The sequence below is a fragment of the Xenia sp. Carnegie-2017 genome, unplaced genomic scaffold (assembly GCF_021976095.1).
Source record: "Xenia sp. Carnegie-2017 unplaced genomic scaffold, XeniaSp_v1 HiC_scaffold_3, whole genome shotgun sequence".
Taxonomy (NCBI): Eukaryota; Metazoa; Cnidaria; class Anthozoa; order Malacalcyonacea; family Xeniidae; genus Xenia; species Xenia sp. Carnegie-2017.
Genome location: NW_025813493.1, coordinates 8,746,465 through 8,774,067, shown reverse-complemented (window position 1 = coordinate 8,774,067; position 27,603 = coordinate 8,746,465). Strand labels below are relative to the sequence as shown.

At 33.5% G+C, this 27,603-nt stretch overlaps 3 protein-coding genes across 4 annotated transcripts in view; 2 read left to right on the top strand and 1 right to left on the bottom strand.

Moving 5' to 3' along the window:
* Positions 1 to 27,603, top strand: part of LOC124454855 — a 66,408-nt gene that overhangs the window by 24,997 nt on the left and 13,808 nt on the right. The window lies entirely within an intron of this gene.
* Positions 1,220 to 8,036, top strand: LOC124454853 (allene oxide synthase-lipoxygenase protein-like). Its single transcript, XM_047005605.1, has 11 exons — positions 1,220 to 1,271; positions 2,707 to 2,776; positions 2,902 to 2,981; positions 3,404 to 3,596; positions 4,451 to 4,685; positions 5,188 to 5,388; positions 5,898 to 6,137; positions 6,512 to 6,753; positions 6,904 to 7,087; positions 7,166 to 7,256; positions 7,985 to 8,036. Exons 2-10 carry the CDS (start codon positions 2,770 to 2,772, stop codon positions 7,167 to 7,169), a joined length of 1,386 nt encoding a protein of 461 aa, XP_046861561.1. The 5' UTR covers positions 1,220 to 1,271; positions 2,707 to 2,769; the 3' UTR covers positions 7,170 to 7,256; positions 7,985 to 8,036.
* On the bottom strand, positions 14,094 to 25,134 carry LOC124454854 (allene oxide synthase-lipoxygenase protein-like). 2 transcript variants are annotated; one of them, XM_047005606.1, is made up of 9 exons: positions 25,015 to 25,134; positions 22,010 to 22,114; positions 21,749 to 21,927; positions 19,721 to 19,922; positions 18,731 to 19,010; positions 17,974 to 18,282; positions 15,733 to 15,969; positions 15,148 to 15,429; positions 14,094 to 14,429 (listed from the first exon to the last, which is right to left on the bottom strand). In XM_047005606.1, the coding sequence occupies exons 4-9, from the start codon at positions 19,750 to 19,752 to the stop codon at positions 14,250 to 14,252; spliced, it is 1,320 nt and encodes a 439-aa protein (XP_046861562.1). In that variant the 5' UTR covers positions 19,753 to 19,922; positions 21,749 to 21,927; positions 22,010 to 22,114; positions 25,015 to 25,134; the 3' UTR covers positions 14,094 to 14,249. The 2 variants fall into 2 exon arrangements, with proteins under 2 accessions (XP_046861562.1, XP_046861563.1); XM_047005607.1 differs by lacking the exons at positions 19,721 to 19,922; positions 21,749 to 21,927; positions 22,010 to 22,114; positions 25,015 to 25,134 and adding an exon at positions 19,271 to 19,274.

Below are 27,603 nucleotides of genomic sequence, written 5' to 3'. Positions count from 1 at the left end.
CTGGAGTAAGTGCTGATAATTGAAATTCGTTTCGTGCTGTCGAGTTTATTTATTGTAATACCTATAGTAAGATGTTGTAATACCTTAAGACAATCTTACAATCTGTAAAATCGTCATGTTCGCTGAAATCATCTTGCAAAAACTGTTTAAATGCAAGTGTCTGTGTGAATGTATTAGCTATGTAAGTGAAAACATTTAGCACCTATGTATCGCTAAAACAATGTATATTAACGTCATATGCAATCACTTGGTTAAACGTGACCTTGTGCCTCAAAAAGCAGTGAAGTGTAGCAAATGACTACGTGTAAAACATTAGAAAAGTTGTCTTAAAGGTCATTACTGATTTGATATCATTAGGCTTCTGAAGAGCTGACGCTAAGAAGTTGACAAGTTTGCTAAAAGTCACAGGTAAGCTGGTTAATTTTAGTTATAAGATGCTTTCTTTTATACATCTACTGGTCGCACTTTGACAATTAACGTAAATTAACCAAAGTAAAGAACTACTGCCTTGCCACGTAGTAGGAGGTTTAATTTCAATACGTTTTGTCGTAGAACATTTCAAATAAAGATTTACAAAATGTCCGTAAAAGCGAGATGACGGTGAAATGGGAGTTTGTGTAAGAATGTAATTGAAAACGAATGAAAATCTTGGAAAATCCTGTTCACAAATTTGATTTGAATGAGTAAAGATTTTTAATAATTTAAATAAGCCAAGGTTTGAGCGGAAATTGTAACAAACTGCGTCGACATAAGCACAAGAATTAATTAAAAGAGCATAAACCGAAAAAAAATAAAAGTAAAACAATTCTGGAGCGAAACAAAAATTAAGAGAAATTCTGGCTGTTGAGGCGTGCTCTTGGGTAGACCAAATAATTTAAAGACAAAAATTTGCATAAGCAATCTCGTACAATGATTGCTTTGTATTCTTTTTCTGAGTGCCACTGACTTAAGATAATCTTACAATCTGTAAAATCGTCATGTTCGCTGAAATCATCTTGCAAAAACTGTTTAAATGCAAGTGTCTGTGTGAATGTATTAGCTATGTAAGTGAAAACATTCATCACCTATGTATCGCTGTAAAAATTTATATTAACGTCATATGCAACCAATTGGTTATACGTGACCTTGTGTCTCAAAAAGAAGTGAAGTGTAGCAAATCACTACGTGTAAAACATTAGAAAAGTTGTCTTAATGGCCATTACTGATTTGATATCATCAGGCTTCGGAAAAGCTAGCGATAAGAAGTTGACAAGTTTGCTAAAAAGTCAAAGGTAAGCTGTCTAATTTTTGTTATAAGATGCTTTCTTTTCTAAATCTAGTGGTCGTACTTGACAATTAACGTAAATCAACTAAAGTAAAGAACTACAGACTTGCCATAGTAGGAGGTTTAATATCAATACGTTTTGCCGTAGAACATTTCAAATTAAGATTTACAAAATATCCGTAAAAACGAGATGACGGTGAAATGGGAGTTTGTGTAAGAATGTAATGGAAAACGAATGAAAATGTTGGAAAATCATGTTAGCAAGTTTGATTTGACTGAGCAATGATTTTTAACAATTTAAATAAGCCAAGGTTTGAGGGGAAATTGTAACATCTGCGTCGACGTAAGCACAAGAAGTAATTAGAAGAGCATAAACCGAAAAAAATAAAACTAAAACAATTCTGAAGCGAAACAAAAATTAAGAGAAATTCTTGCTGTTGATGCGTGTTCTTGGGTAGATCAAATAATTTAACGACAAAAATTTGCATAAGCAATCTCGTACAATGATTGCTTTGTATTCTTCTTTTGTGCGCCACTGACTTAAGACAATCTTACAATCTGTAAAATCGTAATGTTCGCTGAAATCACGCGAAATCACTTAATGAAGCAGTATAGTTTGATTCAGTATTTACCCATTATCATCTCATTATTGAAGACAAGAAATGTTGTCTGAATTGTTCAATACCTACGATGTTTTGATTATTTGTACAATACCTTTATTAAATCGCATGCTATGTTTTAAGTATATAGTATTACTGATTTTACGTTTTACATACGTAAAAATACTATATAATATATCTAGGTAAAACTTTACACGTATTGCTTAAGAAGTACCAAGATAAATTAAAACATACGAGGCTACGAGTAGAAACAGCTGAGTATACTCACAAAATATCGCATTCAAATTGTGTTGTAAAATTAGATTTTTAAGTCAAAGAGTCAACAAAAGAATCGTTTATTACCTTCTGCTGCGAAGTATTAATAGCGCGTCATAAGGAATATCAAATTTCTTTCTTCGTCAATAAAATGCTATCTTTAATAGTTTCCACATTCACAAAACCTATTATTCTTTTTATTAAATAAAATTTTTACCTTAAAACTGATAATTCGCATTAGAAAGATGTTAGTTTCTGACTTCCAACCAAAAAATGAGAAGATCGTTTAAAATAAAAGAGTCTTTGTCATAAATATTGTGCTCTTTGGCGGAGGTCACAAGCATTGACTGCAAAAATTAAAGGAAAGGCCGACTCGCGGACATAAATATATATAAACGCCTTTTTTCACTTTTCCGGGCTAACATTTACTTTAATTGTATCCAGTCAATAACCAAGACTGCATTTAATAATGATGAAGTACTTAGTGGGTTTTACAAAGAGCTTTTCTTGAAATATTCCATATCCTCCAGGAAATTCACGTAATTCCAGTTATTATTTCAAATATAGGTGAAATTTCATTGAATTTGTTGCTGACGTATACAACAACGTAAACATTCTTGTTTTAGCAAAATGCCTGGTAGGTCGTAATTATAAAGTGTTATATATAGCTATGTCACATATCTCATTTAATTTCCGGTTCACTTTATGATTATAAATTGTAAATATTTAACAATAATATGAAATGAAAGTCGTGTTTCATAGGGCTTAATCTTGGATTTGAATTATTTGCCGAAAAGTTTGGAAAAAAAGAGCTCGAGAGGAGGATAAAAGATGAACACACGGTATATTTTTACCTTTTTTGAATTTTATGTGTAAAAATTGGCATACCACATTCCACAAGATAACTATGAAGAGACTTGTGTTAGCTGAAGTTTTTTTTTCTTGTATTGAAGTACTAAGATAGACACGTACCATTCTACTTCTATAACTTTATTTCTACTCCTATAAACAGTATAAAATACCGTTTGATCCTGGATTTCTTTGTAGTGTTTAAAACTGCACTAAAAATTCTCAAGCATCACGGGAAAAAAATTCCAGGTTGTCAGAAGCGTTTCCATCTGTAGCTAAAAGTTACTCTGCAAGTTTTGAGGAATTTAAATTTGCACTAAAAAAACTCAATGGGCTATTTTTCTCTGTTATGTAAAATGGTTTTTACGTCATACCCAGAACCTGTTTGATATAATTTCCACTTCTTTCTTTTAAGCCACCACGGAAATACCCAATATTTGGAGGACTTAAATTAGAGCTTCAAAAACAGAAGTTCGAAACTATGTTTACACTAGCGACAATGTTGGGTGGTTTTCGTAGAGCAACACACACAGTTGGAACTGGTGGTGTTGGCAAAATAAAGATTGTTGATGATCCGAAATTTCCAGAACATGAATTTTTTAAAGCTGGTGAGAACTAAATCACATTTTTTAAATACTTTTTTTACAATCTTTGGTTTTGGTTGCCTGTTAACTTAAAGTAAGATTCCGCACATTTATTTAAAAATCATGATAATTTGATGTGATTTCTTTATTTCGTAACAAATATATGTTTTATATGAGCAATCATGTACATTTTAAATCTGTTGGAGGTGCTCATATCATGTAATTGGGTAATAAGACTTTTGCATTCAATATCTTCAAAAGTATGTGTAGTTGTCTTTTTTTATTACACATCATTATTCTTAAAATTTTGTTATTTTCGCAACGACATTGAAGGGGTCCAATGGAGGGCTCTAAAAATTATGCTTTCTTTAATGGGGAAGATGTTCGATTTACGAGCACCCTTCTGTTGTAAGAAAGACGTAAGATGTCATGTGAAGAATTTAAATGCACTTTTGCATGAAAAGCTTTCATTGTCTACTGATATCAGAAAGATCATGAAAACCGTGCATTCACAATAATTAAAAACTAGAAATACGGTGCATTAAGTTCATACCATGGATTGAGGCAATTTATAGAAATAATTAACTAAATAATTTATAGAAGCTTCCAAAAGCATGTATAAGATATCGCTCACAAAAATAACGCAGTTTATTTTTTAAATTTTTCTTTTTTTAAATTTTATGCATGATGTGACATGGACCACAAGCAACTTTGCTCTTATACACATCACAGATAAAAGGAATGCATTGTAGCTATAACTACAGAGCCACGCAGATGAAGCAGAAACTACATATAGAACTAAAACTACATATGACTCATCAAAGACAATATTGTTTGTAAAAATTTTAAAGTTGATAAAACCATTTTTGAACAAATAGGTCGCCAATTCGATGCAAGGTTGCGACATGGAAATCTCAAATTCACTGATGATGCTGGAGCTGACGCCAGATCATTTTCAATAAAATTTGCGGACGCCGACGACAAAAGTCCTCTGGATATCGTCATGAATACAGGCGAGGCCAACATCTTTTGGGATGTCAGCAGTTTAGACGACTTTGTTCCAGTAAATGAAGGAGACACAGCAAAAGAATACGTTTACAAAAATCCTTACTAGTAAGCATTTGTATCACCAGATATGCAGCCGAAAACTTTAAAATAAATAAAGCTATGCAACTTCATTTAATATGGATATATCATTTACTTATAGATTATTTCATTTACTAGCCTGCTAGCAGTAGGATAGCCATCCTGAAGATTTACTCCAGCTATGTAAATTTTAAATATTTACCATCATTCATTTCTCTAGAAATATATTGTTCTCACAATATTAACTGTTAATACAAAAATATTTGCATAGCGAGAGTAAAGAGTCGGGCTAGCTACGCTACAGCCTGCAAGTAAAAACAACGATTATCTTTATATTTTTCTTTATTCTAATAAATTTTTCAAAATGAAACTAAAAATCTCCTGACACCATCCTAACTTTCACATTTTCATAAAGATCATGGTTCTTGCATAGTTTCTTATTTGTATAAAAACGTATTATGGACTATATTCACCATGCATAATTAAAACCTGAAATCTTGATCATTCGAAACATTGTCTGTTTTGCTAGTTACTACAATTTTGTGGAGGCACTACGTCGAGCACCTGACTCATTTGCTCATCTCTACTATTATTCTCAGTTAACCATGTATTTCAAAGCAAAAGATGGTAAAGTTCGATATTGCAGATATCGAGCAGTTCCAGGTGATATCAATATTAAGGAAGAAAATGAAAGCGGAAGATTGACTGCAGACGAACAAAGAAATATTTGGTTTGTGTATTTCTTTGGAAAGCATTTCCTATTTTAAGTCATACACATATGCTTTCTTCATAATACTGAACTGAAGAAAAGACGAACAATGTTGTTTGATTATTAAGTAAAGAATACATTAAATGAAACGTAAACTAAATAGTTATAAAATGTGCTCATGAGTTAACGACACCCATCTCTACTTGAATTAAATGATAGTTTCACAGTAATATACTTCTATAGCATGAGCTAACATGGTTTGGTCAGACTAAATCATAACAAGAACGTCAAATGTCTTTTTAGCAATACGAGTATGCGATTCAATCTAACAGTAGCTTCCAACACATTTGAATTATTTTGGCAGATATCAGGGTGATGCAGGCTTATAACTAATTGTGTTCATTGTAGTATAGTAGAATGTGGATTTGATATAGATTCATGGATAATAATAGAGATTATAGAATTAGAAATAGAAATTGAAAAAATAACTTCAAAATTATTTAATAAAATACACTCTCGTTTTTTTTAAGGATTTTTAGTCGTCACGAGAATGAGAAGCGACCAGATGATTACCTTCGTAAGGAATACGTTAAACGTCTGAAAAACAAACCGATTACTTATCACTTGCAAATCCAAATTCACGATAAATCCCCTGAAGACACAGCAACCATTTTTCACGCAGGGATCTTATGGGATAAGGACACACATCCATGGCTTGACTTAGCCACTGTCACCATAAAGACTCGTTTATCCCCAGATGTAATAGAACGGTTAGTTCGACAGCAGCAAGCTATAATTGTGAACATAATTTTTGTGCTGCAATTACCAAACTAGTCTCGATAAAGAGCGTTATGTGTGTGTATTGAATATTAATATCGATTGATTTAAGATCATTTATTCCTTCTAATTAAATATTAATGTTCTAAATTATATGTAATAAGATTAATTAACAAGCCTTTACAAACAATAATTTTCACTCATCATGTCAAAGCTATTGTATAAAAAGTTTTAAAAGATTTTGTTACTCTTCACTCTTCTGTGTATGATGAATGTAGCAAAGAAAACGTATTTAAGTCATTGATAGTGTGCAAAATACACTACTTTACGTGGCAAATAATTTTATTAATTCAATGTTTACATTTAGTACGACTTTCAATATCGTGCGTCAGCCGGAATCACTTGGATTGTTGGAAGCCGAGTCACCCGAAGATTATAACAGCATTGGTGAAATAAGAGTTAGAGTTTATGATCGTGTGCAAATGCTAAGAAAATTGAAGATAGGCTCAATTACTCCAGCTGATCAAAATGCTATTTACACAATTGAAATTAAAACGGGCAACAGAAAGAATGCTGGCACCGATGCCACCGTGTATATCAGACTAACAGGTACCAAAAAGGGTGTATGTTTACCATACGAGGATTTAGAATGGAGAAATCGTTACTGTTCATTTATACACATCATAACTTATAAAACTGTTTGTGCATTGTGCATGGCATACCATTAAATTAAGATTGTATCATATTTTTGTCATTAAGGTTTAAAAGGTCGCACAGAGTATTTGAAACTTGATAAATCATTTCACAATGATTTTAAACGTGGAAGTAAAGAGGTTTATAGAGTGGAAGCATTGAATGTTGGTGAAATTGAACTGGTTGAGCTTAATGCACGTCCGCTTGGATTACAGTTACAACTAAAGACCCAGACTGGTTTGTTGAAAAGGTATAATTTGATGGACCTCGTGATTAAAAATATTGACTCCATTGCAAATAAAAAATTTCCAAAAATATTTTCTCTAAGGTAACTGTCATGAGTTCAAGACATAGTGGTGTTTTTTCCTTCCCTTGTTACAGATGGGTAATCAATGAAATTGTTCTGCTGCCTGGAAAAGGTAATGCGTTATACATTTGTTATTTTGATCAGAGATATTTTTCTATATGATTGGTTTACTTTGATCTTAAGTGGATGGAAATCAGGGGATGTTTGTGATATGATTTCGATAGTTTAAATTACAAATAAGTCTTTACACTTATCAACAATTTACCTGAAGAAAAAAGTGCGTAAGATTCTGATATTCTTCTCATCTCAACACAGGCAGATACAGTTAAACCTAATATATTGATACAGAATACATTATTTCATGACAAATTGAAAAAACTTAAGCAAACTAATTAACTGTTACTAAAAGCAATAAAGTATTCATGTTTGTGGATGAAGATCGTCCAGGTTAGTAGAGTCTTGAGAAGGACTGTTGGTATTGATGTAGACTGACGTTTTGACATCCTTGGCCGGAGTCATCTTCAAAGTCACTGGCAAACATGTTACGATACTCCCGGGTTCAAACCATTTATTTTAGTATTCATTTTGTTATATAACATTGCTATTGGTAAGATTAATGTTGAAGTTTTTAAATGAATGTGGCTTTAAAATTACAAAACAATCAGCAGTTACAACATTTAAAACAATCAGTAAAGGCTTTCGTAAAATGTTGCCAGTTCAATAAAGAGTAAAAGTAAAATTTGAATTGTCAAATTTCTTGTTGCGTTTTATTCAAACATGAATGGTATAAAAGTATTCACATTATGAAAAATCTAATCCAAACATTTGTATACCGTGTAGCAACTTTACCATTCCATGATATGCCACCGGTAGTTGCCGAGCAACGCCAAAAGAACTAAAGCAAAGAAAAGAAATATATCAATGGGATTGGGTAACAGAGCACATGCCTGGGAGCATTAAAGCTGAAACTCATGCCGATCTTCCTAGAGATGTCCAGTTTACTGATGAAAATCAAGGTCAGAGCAGGGAATTATAAACTACGAATGCATTATTAAATTGGTGTTTTTGTATTTGTTTATGTGCATAAACATGTTAATTGTTGAACATTTTATTTAATGATAAATCTGTGCATTTTTTAAAAATAAGTCAAAATTCAACCACCGTAGAGTTAAATTTTTACAATGAAGTTATACAATGTGTTACTGACGCAACCCTTGCCATATTTATTTAAAAATTCGAAAGTAATGGTGTTACCTATATAATGTATCTGATGTTATGCTAATTATGTTAATAACTGTATTTACACCCTGAACTCTCAAAAAAAATTTTAATAGATGATGGTATGGATGTTTTGATGGAATATATTATCACAAAAGCAAATATTTTAATCCATGCTTATTCATGGTCTTTCATAACTCCAATATATATGACTAAATGTGTAATATTAATCTACAGCTGTGTTGTAAAATAAACTTTATATCGCACATCAGCAATATTATGTTGAAAAAATTCTATTTATATACTTACCAGATCCTATAAGAGGAGCAGATTGACTGCTTTAGCCAATTTGGGCCTCAGTAAATTTGCAACGCTATTTGAAGATTGGGACAATTTTGACGATTACAAAATTCTATATCACAAATGGCTACTAGGTGATCTTCCAGTTTATGAAAGCTACTGGGATCAAGATCGCTGGTTTGCCTACCAGTTCTTGAATAGTGCTAATCCAGTTAGTATCACACGATGTGACACTATACCAAAGAAATTCCCCGTAACTGACAATGATGTCAAGGCGTTTCTTGATAGAGGAAAGTCTTTGAAAAGAGAAATAAAGGTTAGCAAGTCATATATGTTGTACTTGTGATACTTTTACATAGAGAAGTGGTTTCAAATTCATGAATTACTCGACCTTTTTATATGTTGGTTACAGCACAATAAAAGATCTGAATACTTACTTTGAATCTACATTATGGCACTGTTGCTACATCACTATGGAAACTCCTTAGCTAATCTGGACTTTAAATTACAACCTTCTTACACAAAATGTGATATTTAAAGTTTATAATAACACTTTGCTGTACCACGATGCATAGTTTTCGAAACGGGGGCTATAAGAAAACATATTCTACAGACTTATGAAATCTTGCTAAGATAGAAAAATATGCTCAAAAAACATATTATGTCACGTTATAAACATTTGTCTTAAAAATATTTCGTCATGCTCTCAAGCAGCAAAACGAGACATCATTTCTCCATGCATGCCCCGATCGACAATATTTTTAAAGTTAAGTATACTTAACATCCCTAAAACGATTAGTTAACTGCTCACCCAGCTTACGTTTAAAAAGAAAAAAATGGGAGATATATCATTATATTTATAACCGTACATCCTTTGTCCCAAATGCAGGAGTCACCATTGCACTATGGTGATAGCCTTGAGGGCACATTGTATATACATTTTGTATATACTCAGAACTGTCATATTTTATTAATAAGTATAAAAATTTTGACTTATTTTATGTAGAAAGGCCATATTTATATTGTTGATTATGAAATTTTGGTTGGATGTAAAACATACGGTGGACCTGTTCTTGATGATTTTGGTTACCAAGCCCCTGATCATCTTAAACATGATAAAGCTGATGTAAGATACTGCGCAGCCCCAATTGCTCTATTCTATGTGAATAAACAAGGACATCTCATGCCAATAGCAATCCAAATTAATCAAGAGCCAGGTCCTGAGAACCCAATATGGACGCCACACGAACCAAACCCATATGATTGGATGCTAGCAAAACTTTGGCTTCGTGTTGCTGAATCTAATTTCCACCAGGTTTGTTTGTCTGAGTTTACACAGCAAACTACGGACTATTTTTTTCAGCTACATAATTCATCTGCACAAAGATGACTTGAACATTAAAGTGCATTCTTTCAAAGTTAAAAGACTTGTTAAATATTACACAAGCATTTTATGCAGATAATTGAAGTATTTAACGTCTTTTTTGTAGCTTTGTACGCATTTACTGCGCACTCACTTAACAACCGAACCATTTGCATTGTCAACATGGCGTAATCTTTCATCAGCTCATCCAATATTTAAGTTACTTCAACCTCACATCTATGGAGTGCTAGCAATTGATACTATTGGCAGGAAAGAGTTGATTGGTAAAGGAGGAATTGTTGATCTGTCTTTGTCACTGGGAGGTGGTGGTCACGTGACGTTCATGGAGAAATGCTTTAAGCAGGTTTGTTGCCTCTTTTACAAATATAACATCAATCAAATTTCAAATTAAAATTGTATTACGAAATCATTTGGCAAAACGTTTTCATACATTAAATTTCCTTTAAAAGACCACCACTTCATTTGCCTTTATTAGACCACATTTCAGGATTACAATTTACCAAAGAATCTAAAAAAACGTGGAGTTAATGATCCATCAAAACTTCCTGAGTATTATTATCGTGACGACGGACTCGCCCTGTGGGAAGCCATTGAAAAATTTGTAGGTGAAATAGTTGGTATTTTCTATAAAAGAGATGACGACGTCAAGAAAGATGATGAAATTCAGAATTGGATACTTGATGTTTATAAAAATGGCTGGCGTGAGACGCTTGGAAATCCAACCCACGACCTCCCGCCAAGTTTGAGTCTCGAGAGCAACTTGTAGAATTGTTGACTTGTTTGATATTTACGTTTTCTTGTCAACATGCAGCAGTAAACTTCAGTCAAAAGGATCATTATGGTTTCACACCTAATGCTCCTGCTATCATGCGTAAGCCACCGCCAAACAAGAAAGGAGAAGCAACATTAAAGTCCATTCTATCAACTCTTCCAAATAAATCTCAGGCAGTCAAGGCAATAGCGACAGTTTATATATTGACCAAATTTTCAAAAGACGAGGTATTGATTTGTTCCTTTGTTATTAATTAGTGACAATTATTTATATTCCTGTGATTGCTTCGTTCCGTCTAAGTAAGAGTCAAAGAATTTCTTGAAAGGAAAAGCACTATCACATTTACACAGTCAATCTAATGCATTTTTGTATTTCTAGTTACTCATGACCAAAAGTAATACTATTAATCATTGTCTTTTGAAAACCCGAGTTTATGCATTTAATTTAATATTAATTGGTATAGATTTTGTGTATAGAGTTATGTGTGTATGGCCTAGATAACAATACTATATTAAGACTCTAACTGGTAAACTAGCTCTTTAAAAATTAATTAATTAAGTATTTCTATATATTTTAGCGTTATTTAGGTAATTACAGCTGCACTGCTTGGGAGGATTTGGAAGCCCTTGGTGCCATATCACGCTTCCAAAATAATCTGGAGAATATTTCCGAGAAAATCAAAAGCGAAATAAAGATTTGGAAATTCCGTACATTTATCTTCTTCCTGAACGTGTTCCAAACGGAACAGCAATTTGAACTTCACTCAATTTTTGTCAAGTTTCTCATTTTCCACGTGACTGCTAGTAAACTTATCGATATTAGGCCTAATAATTTGAAGGAAACGTATAATGTAATTATTTTTATACATAATTATTTTGGTCCTCACTTGGACAGCTTAGATGATCTGACTGCACACCATAATTCTGGGTATAGTCATTGATTAGTTGATATAACTGCACAACACCTTGTGGTACAGTCATGGCAAAGTTGATATCACCGTACATCATTTTTGTGAAACAAATATGAATTAGTTGATATTAAAAAAGTTTCCTTATTAATTTTCTTTTAATTTCCTTCATTTTTTTGTTCTTTCCGTTTATGCATGTGCATATGTCGACTTGATGAGTTATGGAGTTTTTTATTAACGGCTTTTTTCTATATTGCTTGTATTTATTTCATCAGTGAGAATAAAGCCTTAAGACTGCAGTTTTTAAAAGTGGAATATTTTATTCTCAGGCCCAGTTCAAACGTCGCATTTTACATGCGCCGAATGAAATGCGAAAATTATGTGCATGTAAAATGCGACGTTTGAATCAATTAAATTCGACGGATTTTAATTTAATGCGACTTTAGTCGCATATTCGACTGAGTTAGTCGAATATTCGACGAAAATTCGATGTTGATTCAAACGTCGCATTTTACATGAGCCGAATTTAATGCATAATTTTTTTAAAGATATTTCTAAGCAAAAAGCAATTATTTCCATGCTAAATGCCATGCGCAAAGTTGTAAAAACATGGCGGCGGCGAGTGATGGTAATGGCCCTCGTATTTCGTGCACAAGTTTAACAAAATACACTTGTTTAAAGTGCAAAAATTTTTATGTACAAGGTGCTCTATTTTTGAAGACGACGAAGAGAGTGTTGGTTGGAAAGCAGAACGAGCGGTTTCTCGTTGCAATGCATGCTTTCGTGAAAAGATTGGGAGTGAGGAAGTCCATCAGTAAATTGGTAGGAGTACATATTTTCGGGCGAGCATACGTTCATTTCGACTGTCCTCTTGTGAGAGCACCGAAGGCGAAGTAGAATCGACCAAGGCCATTAAAACAATTGAATAAAAACTCTTGTAGTTATGATATTCTTTGCACGCTTGAAGACCACCGGAGGGCATTTTATAGGAATATGAAAACAATCCAAAGCATCCCAGATACAGGGAAATTGCAATAATTCTTCCATGTCCACGATTTTTTTCTTGAAATCAGTCTGACATTTCGGCATGTTTTTTGAAATGATTTCATTCCATAAGTATTCAACGCGAAGTTGACATACCTGCTGCACAATAGTGCTCACCGTTGATACCCCTCCTCCTGCCATTTCAGCGATAGTGTAGAAGTAATCTCCTCGTTCCAATCTGTAAAGGCATATACCAAGTCATTCCCCCGGAGAAATGGGTACCTCTGTGACAGTTTGCTTTTGAAGTATAGGTCGAATACGACTTAAAATAAAAAGAAAGTTTCCTCGAGATACACGAAATGTTTTTTTGAATCGAAGATCAGAAAAAATACTCCCAACTTTCTTCCACCAGCCGGAATTTCTACCTTGTCTTCGACATGATCGATAAGGAGGGCTACGTATGAAAGCATTTTTTTGACCAATTAACCGTAGAAAAACATGGGAAATTTGCAGAAGCTGCCGTCTCTTTTCCAATAGTTTATTTGCTGTAACATGCATCAATATTCGTCTTTTCCTATTAACACGAATTATATTTGAAATGCATAAACTCAACATTTTCCTGTTCGCCACTTTAGGAAGTTAGTACAAGAAAATGAATAAACTATGAAAAAGTGGAAGCATAACTATAAAAAGTGCGACTGTTAAATTCAACGTTTGAATCAAACTACGCATAAAACTATTTTAGTCGACTAAAACTCAGATTTGATTGGCGCATGTAAAATGCGACGTTTGAACCGGGCCTAAGGTCTGTTTCAAACGTCGTATCTCGCATGAGCCTAATGCAATTAAAACAAAAGATATTGAGGAATTTTATCTCATTTTCTATTGTTTTAAATGCATTCCGCGCGTGTAAAATTTGACGTTTGAAATGGGCCGAAGCTCAGAATACATTACAGAAGCTTTTGTAATAGCCACTCCCAATGCGTATCTAGGGCACGTAAAAATAAATTGCTACATCGCAGTTTTGAATAAATTCACATTTCTAAGCACCTTAGAGTCAAATAATTCAAACCCATTGTTATAATGTTGTGCTTTCAAAATGCACAACAATAGTATTATTCTAAAGACACTTTGAATTTAAAATTGGCAGCTATAGCTTTTTTCATGAACGCTAAGATCCGGTATAGTGGCCCACCAAGCGAAGAAATATTGGTTTTTAAAAGAAGTGAGTAAAAGTCTCTTTATCAAGATAAAATTTATGAAACAATCACGGCTTTTAAAGGACCGGTAATTTGCAGCAAATTTGATAGTCTGTTAGCCACATATCTAAACAATCTAATAGAAAGAACATTGACTTTGGGATGATAAAGACATAAACTTTATCTTTTTGGTGAAAAATGAAATATTATTATCATTACAGCAAATTACTTGAGTAAATATAACTTATCAAGCATTTGAAGCATTTTTGATATCTTAATTATATTGCATAAAAATTGCAAACAAACAAAAAAACATTTATATCTATAGCGTTGGTTCATCATCATATTGTTATTCCATTTGGAACACATTCTGGCAGAAGATAAGTGTAGGGAACTTCCAATGTTTTATTTCGTTTTTCAATCTTCTCAGAAATTCTTTTTAGGCTATCCTGAAATCGAGAAATCGCACTTCGTACATCTTGCTCGGTCCAGTGAGTGCCACGGTAGTCACCCAGACAATACTGCAAAAAATTCAAAAAACTTAATTTAATAAAATACCACTGAAATAAAATGTTACAATGTTATTGCTTAGCTGAGATAAATAGCTCATGTAAAAGCAACAACAACAAAAACAACCATCTGCATCCACTCGTCTGGTACATAAAACACGGCAATGAATTGCGTTTAAATTTTCTCATTCTAAAAGACTCTCACTTTTTCTATATCTTGGTCAGTAGAAATGATAAAACAAAGTCTTTCTTCATTATAATCAATAACCGAGTGCACTGCCTAAAACAAGTTTTTTGTAATACTTTAAGAAAAATTTCTTAGTACTCAAAGCAATAATTCAATTTGTGTTTTTACAAGAGAAATGCAAAAAAATTGCGAATATTCTTACTCAACGGAAAGAGTGGACTACACAATCACACGTTCATTTGAAATGAAAACGTCCCTTAAGCTTTCCTCAGTAAGCAATGTTGCTAGTATTGGTGTTCATCATACCTCATCTTTTGAAAAGTTTGAAATTACACTGATTGTTGATATTGCTTTAAATGCCTGCTCTTTGTTTGGAAGTGTTAACAAAATGGACAAATTTGATGCCTCTCCTTTTTTTGTTGGTGGTGGCTTGCGCATGATAGCCGGAGCGTTAGGTGTAAATCCATAATGATCCTTTTGACTGAGTTTTACTGCTGCATGTTGACAGGACCAAGTAAATATCAAAATAGTCAAGATTCTTACAAATTGTTCTCGAGATTCTAACTTGGATGGGAGGCCATGGTAGGCAGCTTTCTCCCTCCAGCCATTTTCATAAACGTCAAAGATCCAATTTTGAACTTCATCATCTTTCTTGACGTCTTCATCACTCCTATAAAAAATGCCAACCATCTCACTGACAAATTTTTGAATGGCTTCCCACAGGGCGAGTCCATCGTCACGATAATAATACTCTTGAAGTTTTGACGGATCATCAACTCCACGATTCTTCAAAGAGTTTGGGAAGTTGTAATCTTCAAAATTCATCTGTTTAATAAATCAATATGAAATAATTTAGCGGCTTTGAGAAATGGCAAAATGATTTACATATTTCCTTTTTTCATAAACGACGCGGTCTCGCATGCAGGGACGTAATGAAGTTTAGGTGCTTTAGAGGAGTCTGGGCGTAAAATTTTCTGATAAATTGGGCGTGGCATGGGCGTTATTTTGGTGTAGTTACTAATATAATACTGAAATTTGTTAAAAATTATCGATAGAGGAACATGAGAGGGGTCCGTTACTCCCTAGACCCTGCTAACTACGACACCCCTGCTCATATAACAAACAAACCTTTTTAAAACATTTCTCCATGAATTCCATATGACCACCACCACCAAGAGATAGGGTTTGGTCGACAACGCCACCTTCACCAAGTAGTTCTTTTCGACGTATTGTATTACATGCCAGCAAATCTTTGATATGTGGTAGAAGTAGCTTAAATATGGGGTGTGGGGATGCAAGATTGCGCCATGCCGATACTGCGAACGGTTCTGTGGCCAAGTTAGTGCAGAGTAAATGTGTACAAAGCTGAAAATAGAGTTATACACATACATGAATATTACGCCTTTTTGAAGTCAATACAGGAAAGCACGTCAACATTTGGGTCAAAGACCATTCAATAAAACGTAAATGCGTTGATTTGTGACAATTAGACAATAACTAGAACAAAAAGTTTATTCAATAAAGAAATTCGAATATTCTCAAGCATTCATTAACGTCTTTGGGAGTTCAATGCAAAAAATAAGCGTACAGTAGCGTGGACTTTCTATTCATGCGCACTTATTCATTTCTCATCAGCGCAAAACTGCGATCAATTAAATGAATATATTGTTTATTAGGATTTGTTTGCACGAACGTTCATTCAATAACGTCAATCAGCAGTCATTAAAATGGTTTTTATTATCAATAGGAGTTTAACTATAACATTGACGTCTTTGGTTCGTTCATTAAACACAAATAATTTTTCAATACAACATAACGTAAAATGAAAATCTACGTGAAAATGCTTTCTGTATACAATCCATTATCAATACACCAAGTGCTGAATACCGGTTATACAGAGGTTATATAAGAGAGTGATCACTGCGATGTAGCAGTTGGATCCTGATGAGGAAGTCATTTTCGTATTGGATGGTGAACCAGCACATAACTATTTCACCAATTCAAGGCTCTCATACTGAATTACAAAAACTACCAGCATACAGTCCATTCGTAAATATAGTGGAGCAAGCTATCAAATCCCTCAGAGAAGCAATACAAGTCAATTTTGCCAGACCTGAAATTTAGCTTTTTGTCAGCAATAGAGTGGGCAGCAAGGAGTCAAGGCTTACAATTATGAGAATTTATGACTCGCCTTCTCTTTTGAAGCACTCCACCGTAATATTAGCACGATAACTGCAGCCACGTGCATCCAATGCTACCGTTTCATGAAGACATACATACCACGATGCTTAAACGGCGAAAACATTCCCGTCCAAAAGAATTTAGGATCGTTTACAAGACATTTTGCGTTGTGTTGTATTGAAAAATTATTTGTGTTTAATGAACGAGCCAAAGACGTTAATGTTATTGTTAAAATCTTATTTACTCTAAACACGTTTTAGCAACTGCTCATCGACTTTATTGAATGAACGTCCTTACATACAAATCTAAGGAGCTGTTTACATGATCCCGATTATCCGGGATTCAGTGAGGCGTAAAATGGGATTCGAAGGATTGATAGGGGCAAAAATTCAAGGTTAAAAATTGGAGCTGTTTGTTAAATTCCGCAATTCATTCCTGTTGTAATTCTCAAATTAGGCCAAATTGATTGTTTTAATTTTAAATATTTTGCGTAGTTATTAAATCAGAATATTGTGAAATTGCTCGAGAAGATTTATCTGATGATAAGTATCGAATCGTTTCCATTCGCTAAAATCATTTAACGCTTGGCTGGATCCCGGGAAGCGTAGAACTTTTATAGCACTGCTTAAAATATATACAACAATGAGTGCATGACTAGTATCTGCAATGTACAACTGGGATTCTACCGAGCTGTGTGAAATATCATTTCAAAAATTTTGTCGTCTACTTTACTTAATTTTGCAATGTGTTGGCAGGTCCGTTTCAAACTATAGCAAGAATAACCTGGTCGTTTCATGGAAGGAATTTCATATTTGTCACAGGGGTAGTGCCAAAAACTTTAGAGGGCTGAGCTGTTAAGTAAGTGACGTAAGACAATGTAAGGGTCCAGAATTAGGCCGGTCTAATATAAAGAAGTGTATAAAGTTGAAATTATGCTTTGAAAAATTCAGTTCAACTGTACTACTGATTTATTTTTCTAATAATTGAGGAGGAAGTGAGAATTTTTCTTAGAGAGGTGAACAATATAATTAGGGGGGTGAAATTTGATGTTTCAAGTGGTGGGATTGCAACCCCTGCACCTCTATTAAGTCCGTCTCTGTATGCTCGATGTCCAATTCATCTTTGTACAGATAAATTATGTGGCTGAAAAAAGTTCGTGATTTGCTGTGTAAGCTCGGATAAACTAACCTGGTGAAAATTAGATTCAGCAACACGTAGCCAAAACTTTGCCAACATCCAATCATTTTGGTGTTCTTCGTGTGGTGTCCATATTGGGTTCGCAGGACCTGGCTCTTGATTAATTTGGATTGTTATTGGCATGAGATGTCCTTCTTTATTCACATAGAACAAAGCAAGAGGGGCTGCGCAGTATCTTACATCAGCTTTATCATGTTTAAGATGATCAGGAGCTTGGTAACCAAAATCATCAAGAACAAGTCCACCATATGTTTTACATCCAACCAAAATTTCATAATCAACAATATAAATATGGCCATCCTACGTAAAATAAGTCAAAATTTTCAAAGTTATTCATTTGAAATTTAAATTCCTAAAAAGATTAAACTAACATTACAAGAAAATATGAACGTCCTCTTTCTGAGATAATTTAAATGATATTATACAAATAAATATGATTATCAATACAAAACATTTGAGTCTAATTGATTGAGGGCAATTCTTGAGAACAGATGCATCATAACATGTACATCCAAAAAAAATTTCAAAGTTTACGATGTAAATGTGGCCATACCACGAATGACGAAACTTCGTTTTGATTGAGATTAAAAACCGTGGTGCTGGCAAGATTTCTTTGGAGGGGGGCAAAATCCCTAAGATGTCATTATAATTAGATGGCATATATTTCACGCATTGTTTGATATTACTGACATTGTTAAGCAACATATATGAACACCTTAATATGGGAAAAAATATACAATCTTCTTACGTTTATTTCTTTTTCCAAACTTTCTCCTCTGTCAAGGGACGCCTTCACTAAATCATGGGTTACTGGAAAATTTTCAGGAAGAGAGTTACAGCGAGTTATTGAAACTGGATTCACACCGTTTAAGAACTGGTAAGCAAACCAGCGATCTTGTTGCCAACGCTTTGCCATAGTTGGATGTGACGACCAGTGATCATGTAAAATGTGGTAGTCACTATAGCTATCCCAGTTTTCACAGTAGCTCAAGTTCACAGGGGTACCTTTTCCTCGTGCATGGTAGGATCTAGAAAAAAATGCAAGTAATATTTACTTCAATATAAATATACCAATTATACTCCTTCATAGTTTAAATCTACGTTACAAGGAGGCTAATGTCATAATACAAGCTATCCTTTTAATGAGTTAAGTATATATTCATGCACCACTGCAAAGATCGACAATTGGAATGTTTTTTTAATGGTCATAAGTACTTCGAAAAGTTTATGCAATGTACTTCGAATATTATGTGTCTCGATATTTTGGATTAATATTTGAACGGTCGACATTAACTTTTTTATGCATTAGATCTATTTTGGCGGTCTTCATGTTTATTTGGCACATTAAGGGAAATTTTCATATTTGCACGTGATACTTGGAGTTCATAAACATGCGAGCCTCTGGTAGATATCTTTGCATCTTTAACTTAATTGTGTTAAAACATGCCGAATTTTGCTTTGTGCTGTTGGTTACTTTTGCTGCAAATCAAATATAGAGAGAAGCAAATATTTCTTATTTTGTCGATAGATGCATAACAAAATAATTAAATAAGCATAAAGCTCGCCGTTTGAATTGACCACACACGTTGTGCCAACAATGTGATAAGTTCGACTTATTTGACCATAAGCTGCGTCAAACTTAATTTAATGATTAAGTTCGCTGTTTGAACTACAGTAGGCCTAGACGTAAACGTATACTACATAGTAAATATCAGTTCAAAATAGAAGCTAATCAAACCTTTTAGCATTTCCCCCATTAACAGTTCTCATAAAATTGTACAAGATCGTTTTGTGTGAAGACGTTTTTTCTCCAGTTCATTGTAGTCATGTTCTAGTTGCTTATAGTCATTGTTGTTCGGATTCTCAGCTTGACCTTTTTTGACCAGTTTCTCAATTCGTTTTAGCTCCTTCTCATACTCATGAAACATGTTTCTTGTTTTCTATGAAACAGGTATAGCAATGAAAATTATGCAAACGTCGTAAAAGACTGGAGAATGATTGAATGATGACATACATTATGAATATTTTGGAATCTAACAATAAAAACACTTTTATAATGTAAATGATAGATTGGCTATTTCATTGAACATTTTTGTCTTTCATCATTTTTCACAAAATTTTGCACACGTAACACGAAGAAACTTTTGCGTTTTATAATTATCTTTAGTGATCAGTTGAACAAAAAGATGAAACTAAATGTTAGCTACTCAAGATACACGAGACTCATTTAAAAAACGATTTCATCTATTCAATCCCTTCATTTCAAAATTAAAAGATGTGTACTGTCTTTGCATAGGCTTATGCAAACCGGGGAGACCTTTGGGAGAACTCAAGAAGTGATCAGTGCAATAAACTGCTTAATTGCATTAGAGCAAGTATACTTGAATTTTCCAGCTGCAGTTACAGTAATGGTTCCTGATGAAATGAAGAATTATTTAATAAAAATATAAAGATAGAGCGATAATAAAGCTTTTATTTCCTTCTTCCATTCCCTCCTCCTAATCTTAAATTCAAGTCCAAGTTTTAAACATTCGACAGCCGAAGTTCGAGAATCACAGATTTGGTTGGTCGAAATTGTTCCTCATGAACCATTTGTTATAATTTGACAGCGGATTGAATTGGCAGATTATTGTGTTTTCCCTACTTTGAAATAGGCGAAACGTGGAGAAAAACGAGAGCAAGTTCTTAGTTTGCAACCTCAGCGTTCATTTTCATAGGTTACTTTATATTCTAATAATATACATGAAAAAAATTTCTCAATTCTGATTGGTTAAGAGAGTGCAAGTTATCGTAAATACCAGTGCAAAATGTGAAACACAGTGCAAAATACAGTGCAATTTCTTTTGGAAAATGCGCTCCTGATTGGTTAGTCAAACAAAGAAATGATGTAAGAGCCAATGAAATTAAAACATTTCAAAAGCTGGAAAGTTAAATTATTGTAAACAAGCAATTACAACGGCTGGCGTAAGTTTTAAGTAAATTTTCTTTAGCGAAGCAGTTTACAGTTCACCGTTTGCAAGATGTTTTTGGATGAAAATAACAACACTGCTCAAAGTAGATACTTTGCTCAAGCTGCGTGTGCGGAAGCTATGGTGTTGTGAAAAGTAATATCCGACGGAATTGAAAAATACGTCAATTTTGATAGTTTTGAAAAACTTACTCGTGCATATTTTTCCCAATTGCACTCGAAACCATGCTATTACCTATACAAACGCATCAAACCAGATAAAAAAATTCAGCTAGCTCTTTCATCAGCACAGAACGTTTATCTAAGACAAACATTTATTTCGATGGTTGAATCACTCGTCGCAACAACATACGTCATGTCACATTGGAATTATATATTTCAAAAGTAAATATTTGTAATCATAACCTAAATTTGAGTAAATTTCTATTCGCATTTTTGTTCTGCAAGTTTGATGACAATATACCAAAGTGCTCAAGAGCGATTCGACTATTTGATGAAGGTAAAATATAATACAATTTTCATCCAGTAACATTTTGAATTCCTCGAAATTTATTTCCCAATAAAGTATTTAAGAGCAGATCCACGATTTCAGTCGTGGAGGGTGTGTGATTTGGAAATGTTGAAATACAATAAGCTATTAAATCCATCAATCTGTAGCCTGAAGGCTGCATCCTCTAACCCCCTCCTTTACTGGCTCCACCAATGTGGTATAAACTGTTTTTTCAATAGGCAGACTGGCGATTTAGTTCAGTATTAGTGAAAGGTGATAATGTATAAAAACGATCAGAAAATGCTTACCGCGGAATCCCAGTTGTTATCTTTAGCGTCATTTTCTATATTTTCGAACTTTTTTTCAAGACACATCATGTTATAGCGTATCACATCTAACGATTCTTTACTTTCAAAGTACAGGAAAAATTCCTCCACAATTTCTGTGACAATCGTAATTTCCTCATTGACGAAGCTTTCAACAGAATCTTTTAAGAGAAAAAGATGGCAACAAATGAGGCAAACAGCATCAACAAACGAATTCGCATTCTATTTAAATAATTTACTTACAAGAGTCTAGAGAATATTGCTCGTCCTTAAACTGTTTTGTTAACGCGTTGGAGCTTTCCTTAATGAACAGCAGAGGATTTGCACTCCCAACCATGGCTAATAAAACTGTAATAAAAAGAGACATATACGTCAAATACCGAGAATGTTTAATGCAATACTCGGAAATCTCTGAACGGCTGAAGAGGCTCATATTCAAATAAGGATGATATTCTGTAAGTTTCTTTCGAAATCAATTGTTTTTTACTTTTTTACTGACTATCATAAGAATGTGTCAATATGAAAATTATCGACCTTCGGAGGTCTTGCAACTGTTACAGTATAGGAAACAGACAGTAGGGCCACTCAAATGAATTTTTAGTGCCACGCATATCTCATTTTGCACGTGATCAACATAACGGCAGCCAGTCAATTGAATTTTCTGACCAATATAAGAACGCTGAGATGGTCAACCGCAGGCAGTAATCTAGTAAGATATACAGATGCCTACGTAGTAAAGTGGACATACTGTTTATTCTTTACACAGTAATATTGCAATATTGACTTCAAATTTTACACCAAGTATATTAGCGAATATTGATGTGTTCCAAAATTGTGCATGGCATTGCAACACATCAACTGACTTGGTTTGTTTTAACGGTCGTGGTCACAAGAATATTCTTTAACTCCAAAATAATTATTACTTTTTGACTGCATAAGACGAAGGAGAACAGTGTGTTTTGTTTACCCGAGACCCCGTTGTTTCCCGAGTTGAACAATACCTGCCGGTATAGCCATCTAGGGTCAACAAAACATATTGTTTCCCGAAGTTAAGTCCTACAATGCAAATTTTTCAGCAAAATTAGTATCCACTTTTTTAGAAAATTAATTCCATTTATTGTTTTTCCAATAATTTGCATTGCATTGCACATTAGTGAAAATTGGCTGGCTTTAACACTGTTCCCGAGATTTCAGTCAACGTGTGTTTTATCATGCACCAATTTTCAAAAAGAAAACTGACAATGTAAATATTGACTTTCCCAAAAGAATATATGAGCAAACAACATAAAAATATTTTTGTAAAGACGCTGACCGAGGTCGGTCATATTTTTGACTCACACGTGACCCGCTCTCGACTAATGAAACAGTAGGAAAAATAAACTTTCAAAAATGGTAATATGAAAAAAAACATTTGTTAAAGTTGTCCCAAACAATGCAATGGTGAATCTAACGTAAGTCAACAGATGAGTTTTTACAATTCTACATAAACTGCTAGTTTTTGGAGTGGTAAAAATACACTTTCTCAAAATTTCACAATCAGGCAACATTGTTTTGAATTTGCATATTTTGTACTTCCATGTTACTAGCAATAGTTCCTTCTTGACATAATGTGTCCAGGAAAATTAATCTTCAAGGAGATAAATTGTGGAAGGTAATTACAAATAATTTAACACGTGAAAAAAGCAGCTCTCAGGATCCTACTTAAGTTTTTCTTTAAAAATGTACTAAGAATTTTTTAGGATCTTGCTTACAATTTCAACCAGAGTTGGCTCAATTTACTATTACAATTAATACTTATAAGCAGTATAACTTGTGTCAACTAAATAATTGGTTTTTAACTCTTTAAACTTAAAATTAACTCTAAATGAGTGGAAAAAATTATTTAAATAGACCACATTAGGCTTTAACATAACTAAACAATCAAACATCAATACTTATAATCTTCCATAGAAACCAACCAATCAATACTTAAAATTGTTAAATTTGACAATGCCCCCACCCTCCCACTGTACATACACACTTGTGAGAAATATTACTAAAGTGGCCTGGTTTAAGATGAACCCCCTAGCATTTTAATCAAACCCAATTATTCAAACTGCAAAATAATTTACTAACTACTTAGACAAATATAAACATATAGGATGGAAATTAAATTTCAACGAAGACAAATGTATAATTTGAGATGTGGGGGAGACAAATGTGTGTATTTAAGATGTACATAATAGTGAAGTATATATTGTAAGTCAAAATTTCTTATAAAAGTTTAGTTATACAATTTGAAAACGCCTATCTTGATAAAAAAACTATTGGCTACAAATTTGTCTAGAACATAATTTTACTGAAGTATAATATGAAACATACTCTGAATAAAACGTTCTTGTTTAACTTAATAATTGAGAACAAGGCAATTTTTTATCTTACCAGTAATATGATTTCAAATTTATTGCAAATTCATCAGACCTATATGCAGTTGTTTCATACTATACTACATAAAATTGTTGGCTTTTAATGGATTTTGGTTTAATTCTATTGCTTCATTTGCCTCTGAGGTATATAGAATGGTAATGTATGTCGGTAAAGTAAATCCATACAAAATTGAGTTGCAATAATTTAGTGTGACGTAAATTACATACAACACTTGTGTGGGTGATCATAGCTAAACCCTGACAACTGAGCTTACCACCAGGCTTCACCATATTATTTTAAGTAGGTTAGCTGCTAAACAACAAACATGTACCACCACACTTGTGAAAAAATTCCATCAATACAAGTCTCATCATACCATTTTACTCAGGTTTATCTCTAGCTCTATAGCTACTCTATTTGTACTTCAAACTATTTGCAATTCAAAAATCACATTGAAATAAGACATTTTGTCCCTTTTCATATGCAAGCAATACCAATATATTGTAGTTAAGATTCTTGAAGCATTTCTTAAATTATAATTGACTTTGGACGCTAAGTCATGGACAGTTGAGAACTTTGTATCAACAGAAGGTCGTACGAATCTGATCAGTGGGAAGAAATAGCTTTGTGTCAATGTTCCTGATGCCAGAATCCTTATTCATACTGATTAATAAAACATCTTGTCGCCGGTGGCAGGCAAAATTAGCAATGTCTATCGTGTACCGTTTGTACAGAAGACAAGATGTTACATCTCATTCATTCTTTATCGCTCTTAGCTCTGTTCGTTGACGCGCTCTTTACACACATTTTTATTAAAGAAGATCATTTCAACACCAACTTACCTGAAAAGACAACGTAACGACCACTAAACTTCTCTTCTGACAAAAATAACATGAACGTGAAGCGAAATTGATTGTTATTCATGACATGCCACAGTTCATTGCAATTTTGTCATGTCGACCGGATGTTCTAATTTTTGAGTCCTTGAGAAGTTGACCTGGAGGAATTAGTGATGGATTGAATTTTACTTGACACCGTAATATTAATTTTTAACCACAGGTTCTTTCTCTGATCGTTTTTCTCCTTAGCTTTGGGAAATGTTTGAGAGAAGAAAAACTACTTTGACAAATTTAAATTAATAATGGCTTGTACGAACTGATCTCGAGAACATTCGATCGTTGTTTAGCATCTTTTATGCGTAAAATCGGTATTATCCTGTTGGAAACTTTTACTTTATATAAATTAAAGATATAATGGTTTGTCATTTCCGAAAATATTTTATTCTTTACAATTATTTTTGTCAAAAAAACTGAAAACAAAGTATTTAATTTACTTGACATATGTCGCAGAATTCACTGAGTTCGTCCAGAAAATTGATCTGCACTCTGATTCGGTTTGTTTTATGGAGTTTATTAGCAATGAACAATCTACACAATCTCTCCGACTATTACAATGAGTCTATTTATATGTTTACATTTCGTGACTTACGTGCACTACTACAACATGAATTAATTAAGAGAGAAAATACTTAGGAAGTGTTAAGTATATACACCCTAATTTTTAATTATAATTTTGGCACACATAAAACTCTGCATGGGAACTTATAAAATCTGGCATGCAATAAAAAAAATATAAATGAAATATCCTAAATTATGCAACAACATACAATTTAAATAGCTCAACACGCTAACATTGTTGGCAAAAAATTCATTATAGTCATGTAATATCTTCTATTTAGAGGCGTTAAAAATTGGCACTTTCAGCCAAACATTTTTTATTTGAAAGAAATATAAGCACCAAAACCAAATTGATAAGGACATCAATGTCTTGTGAAAGAAATGTTTTATGTAATAACATACGATGCCTTTAGCAGGAAAAGCTGCTTCATTATGTGTGTAAAGCGAGGTTTGATTAAGTGTTGCCTTTCAAAACAAAAGAATCGAAAAGTTGAGCATGTAGCATGCTGTTTCACCTATCATGAGAAATGTAGTGATTACAAACCTACTACCAACTACTTTTACAGCACTTCTGTGCAGATACAAGAACAATATCATTATTTGCATACATATACTGGTGCATATATTGTAACTGAATGTAACATATAATTGTGATTGAAAATTTTGCAAACATCAGCCATTTATTTTAATAATAATTAAATACCTGTAGGACAATAAATCTTATTGTAAAATCTGTTCACTCCATATACAATCCTTTCTGGACCAGAATCAATTTGTTGAACTTTCCTGAGATTTGTTTCCAAGATGATCCTCACAAATAGAAATAAATGTCATCATGCTTATATACTCCCAAACACCAGCTGCACCAACAGAAACGTGTTTTATGCTTCCATAAATTTGTCCACGAATAACCTTTGTTAATGCGGAAAACATTGCCATGACGGTTCACACCTCACTCACGCTCAGAGAGTCCGTGATCAATCTGTTTCAAGGAGCCTGCGTTCAAACGCCATTGTTCTGTTTGAAGATTATCAAAAATTAGAAAAAATGAGTATAGTATGATTAAATGCGCATGCATCTTGTTACTCGTTGTCGGCCAGTCTTTAGGGAGAACGTAAAAATGAATGCCCGTTAATCTGTAAGCTTTATACAGAATAAATACGTGCGAGAAGACTACTATTAATCCCTGTTTAGCATTTTAAATAGTGTCATTAGACGGTTTGATTTTAAACGGTGGATAGGCATAAATTAAGCGGTGGAAGGAGGTATATGGGCTTTGTAAAACGCGATATTTCAAACGTTTGAAATTTATGCATAAGATAAATCATGAGAAATCTTTTCATTTTTCATACGTAGCTAGAATGCATACAAAAACCGGTCATGTCTTTTTTTCACAACGCAAATATATACGTACATAGAAAAGATTAAGGAGGAAGTCCATTGGTCAAATAATATTACAAGAGGCACCCATAATATATTAAAATCGGGAAAATTCATGTATAAAATTTATTTTATATCTATAACTCTTTACTGCTAATCCTTTCGTAACATTTAAGTTTTTAAATATTCTTTAGAATTTGGCAAAAAACAGTGTTGTTGTTGTATTTTCAACTAAAAACACCTGCCATAATATATTATGAGATAACCTAGATGCTAGATCACCAATGTGAAAACAGTTTGCCGCTCACTGAAACAAAAGGGAGTAAAATCGATAATTTGAGACGTGCTCAAACATATTCTGGAAGGAGAAACAAACGCATTCAAGACTGACACTAGTGTTCTTCAAGGCGATCCCTTGGTGCCTTTTCTATTTATCATTGTTCTTGATTACGCACTCCGCACTTCCATCACCTGCAATGACAGACTCACACTCAAGCTGCGCCGAAGTAGCGGTTACCCAGCTGAAAAACTTGCCGATTTGGACTACGCTGATGATATTGCTCTTCTTGAAGATTGTATTGAAGCTGCTCAAGA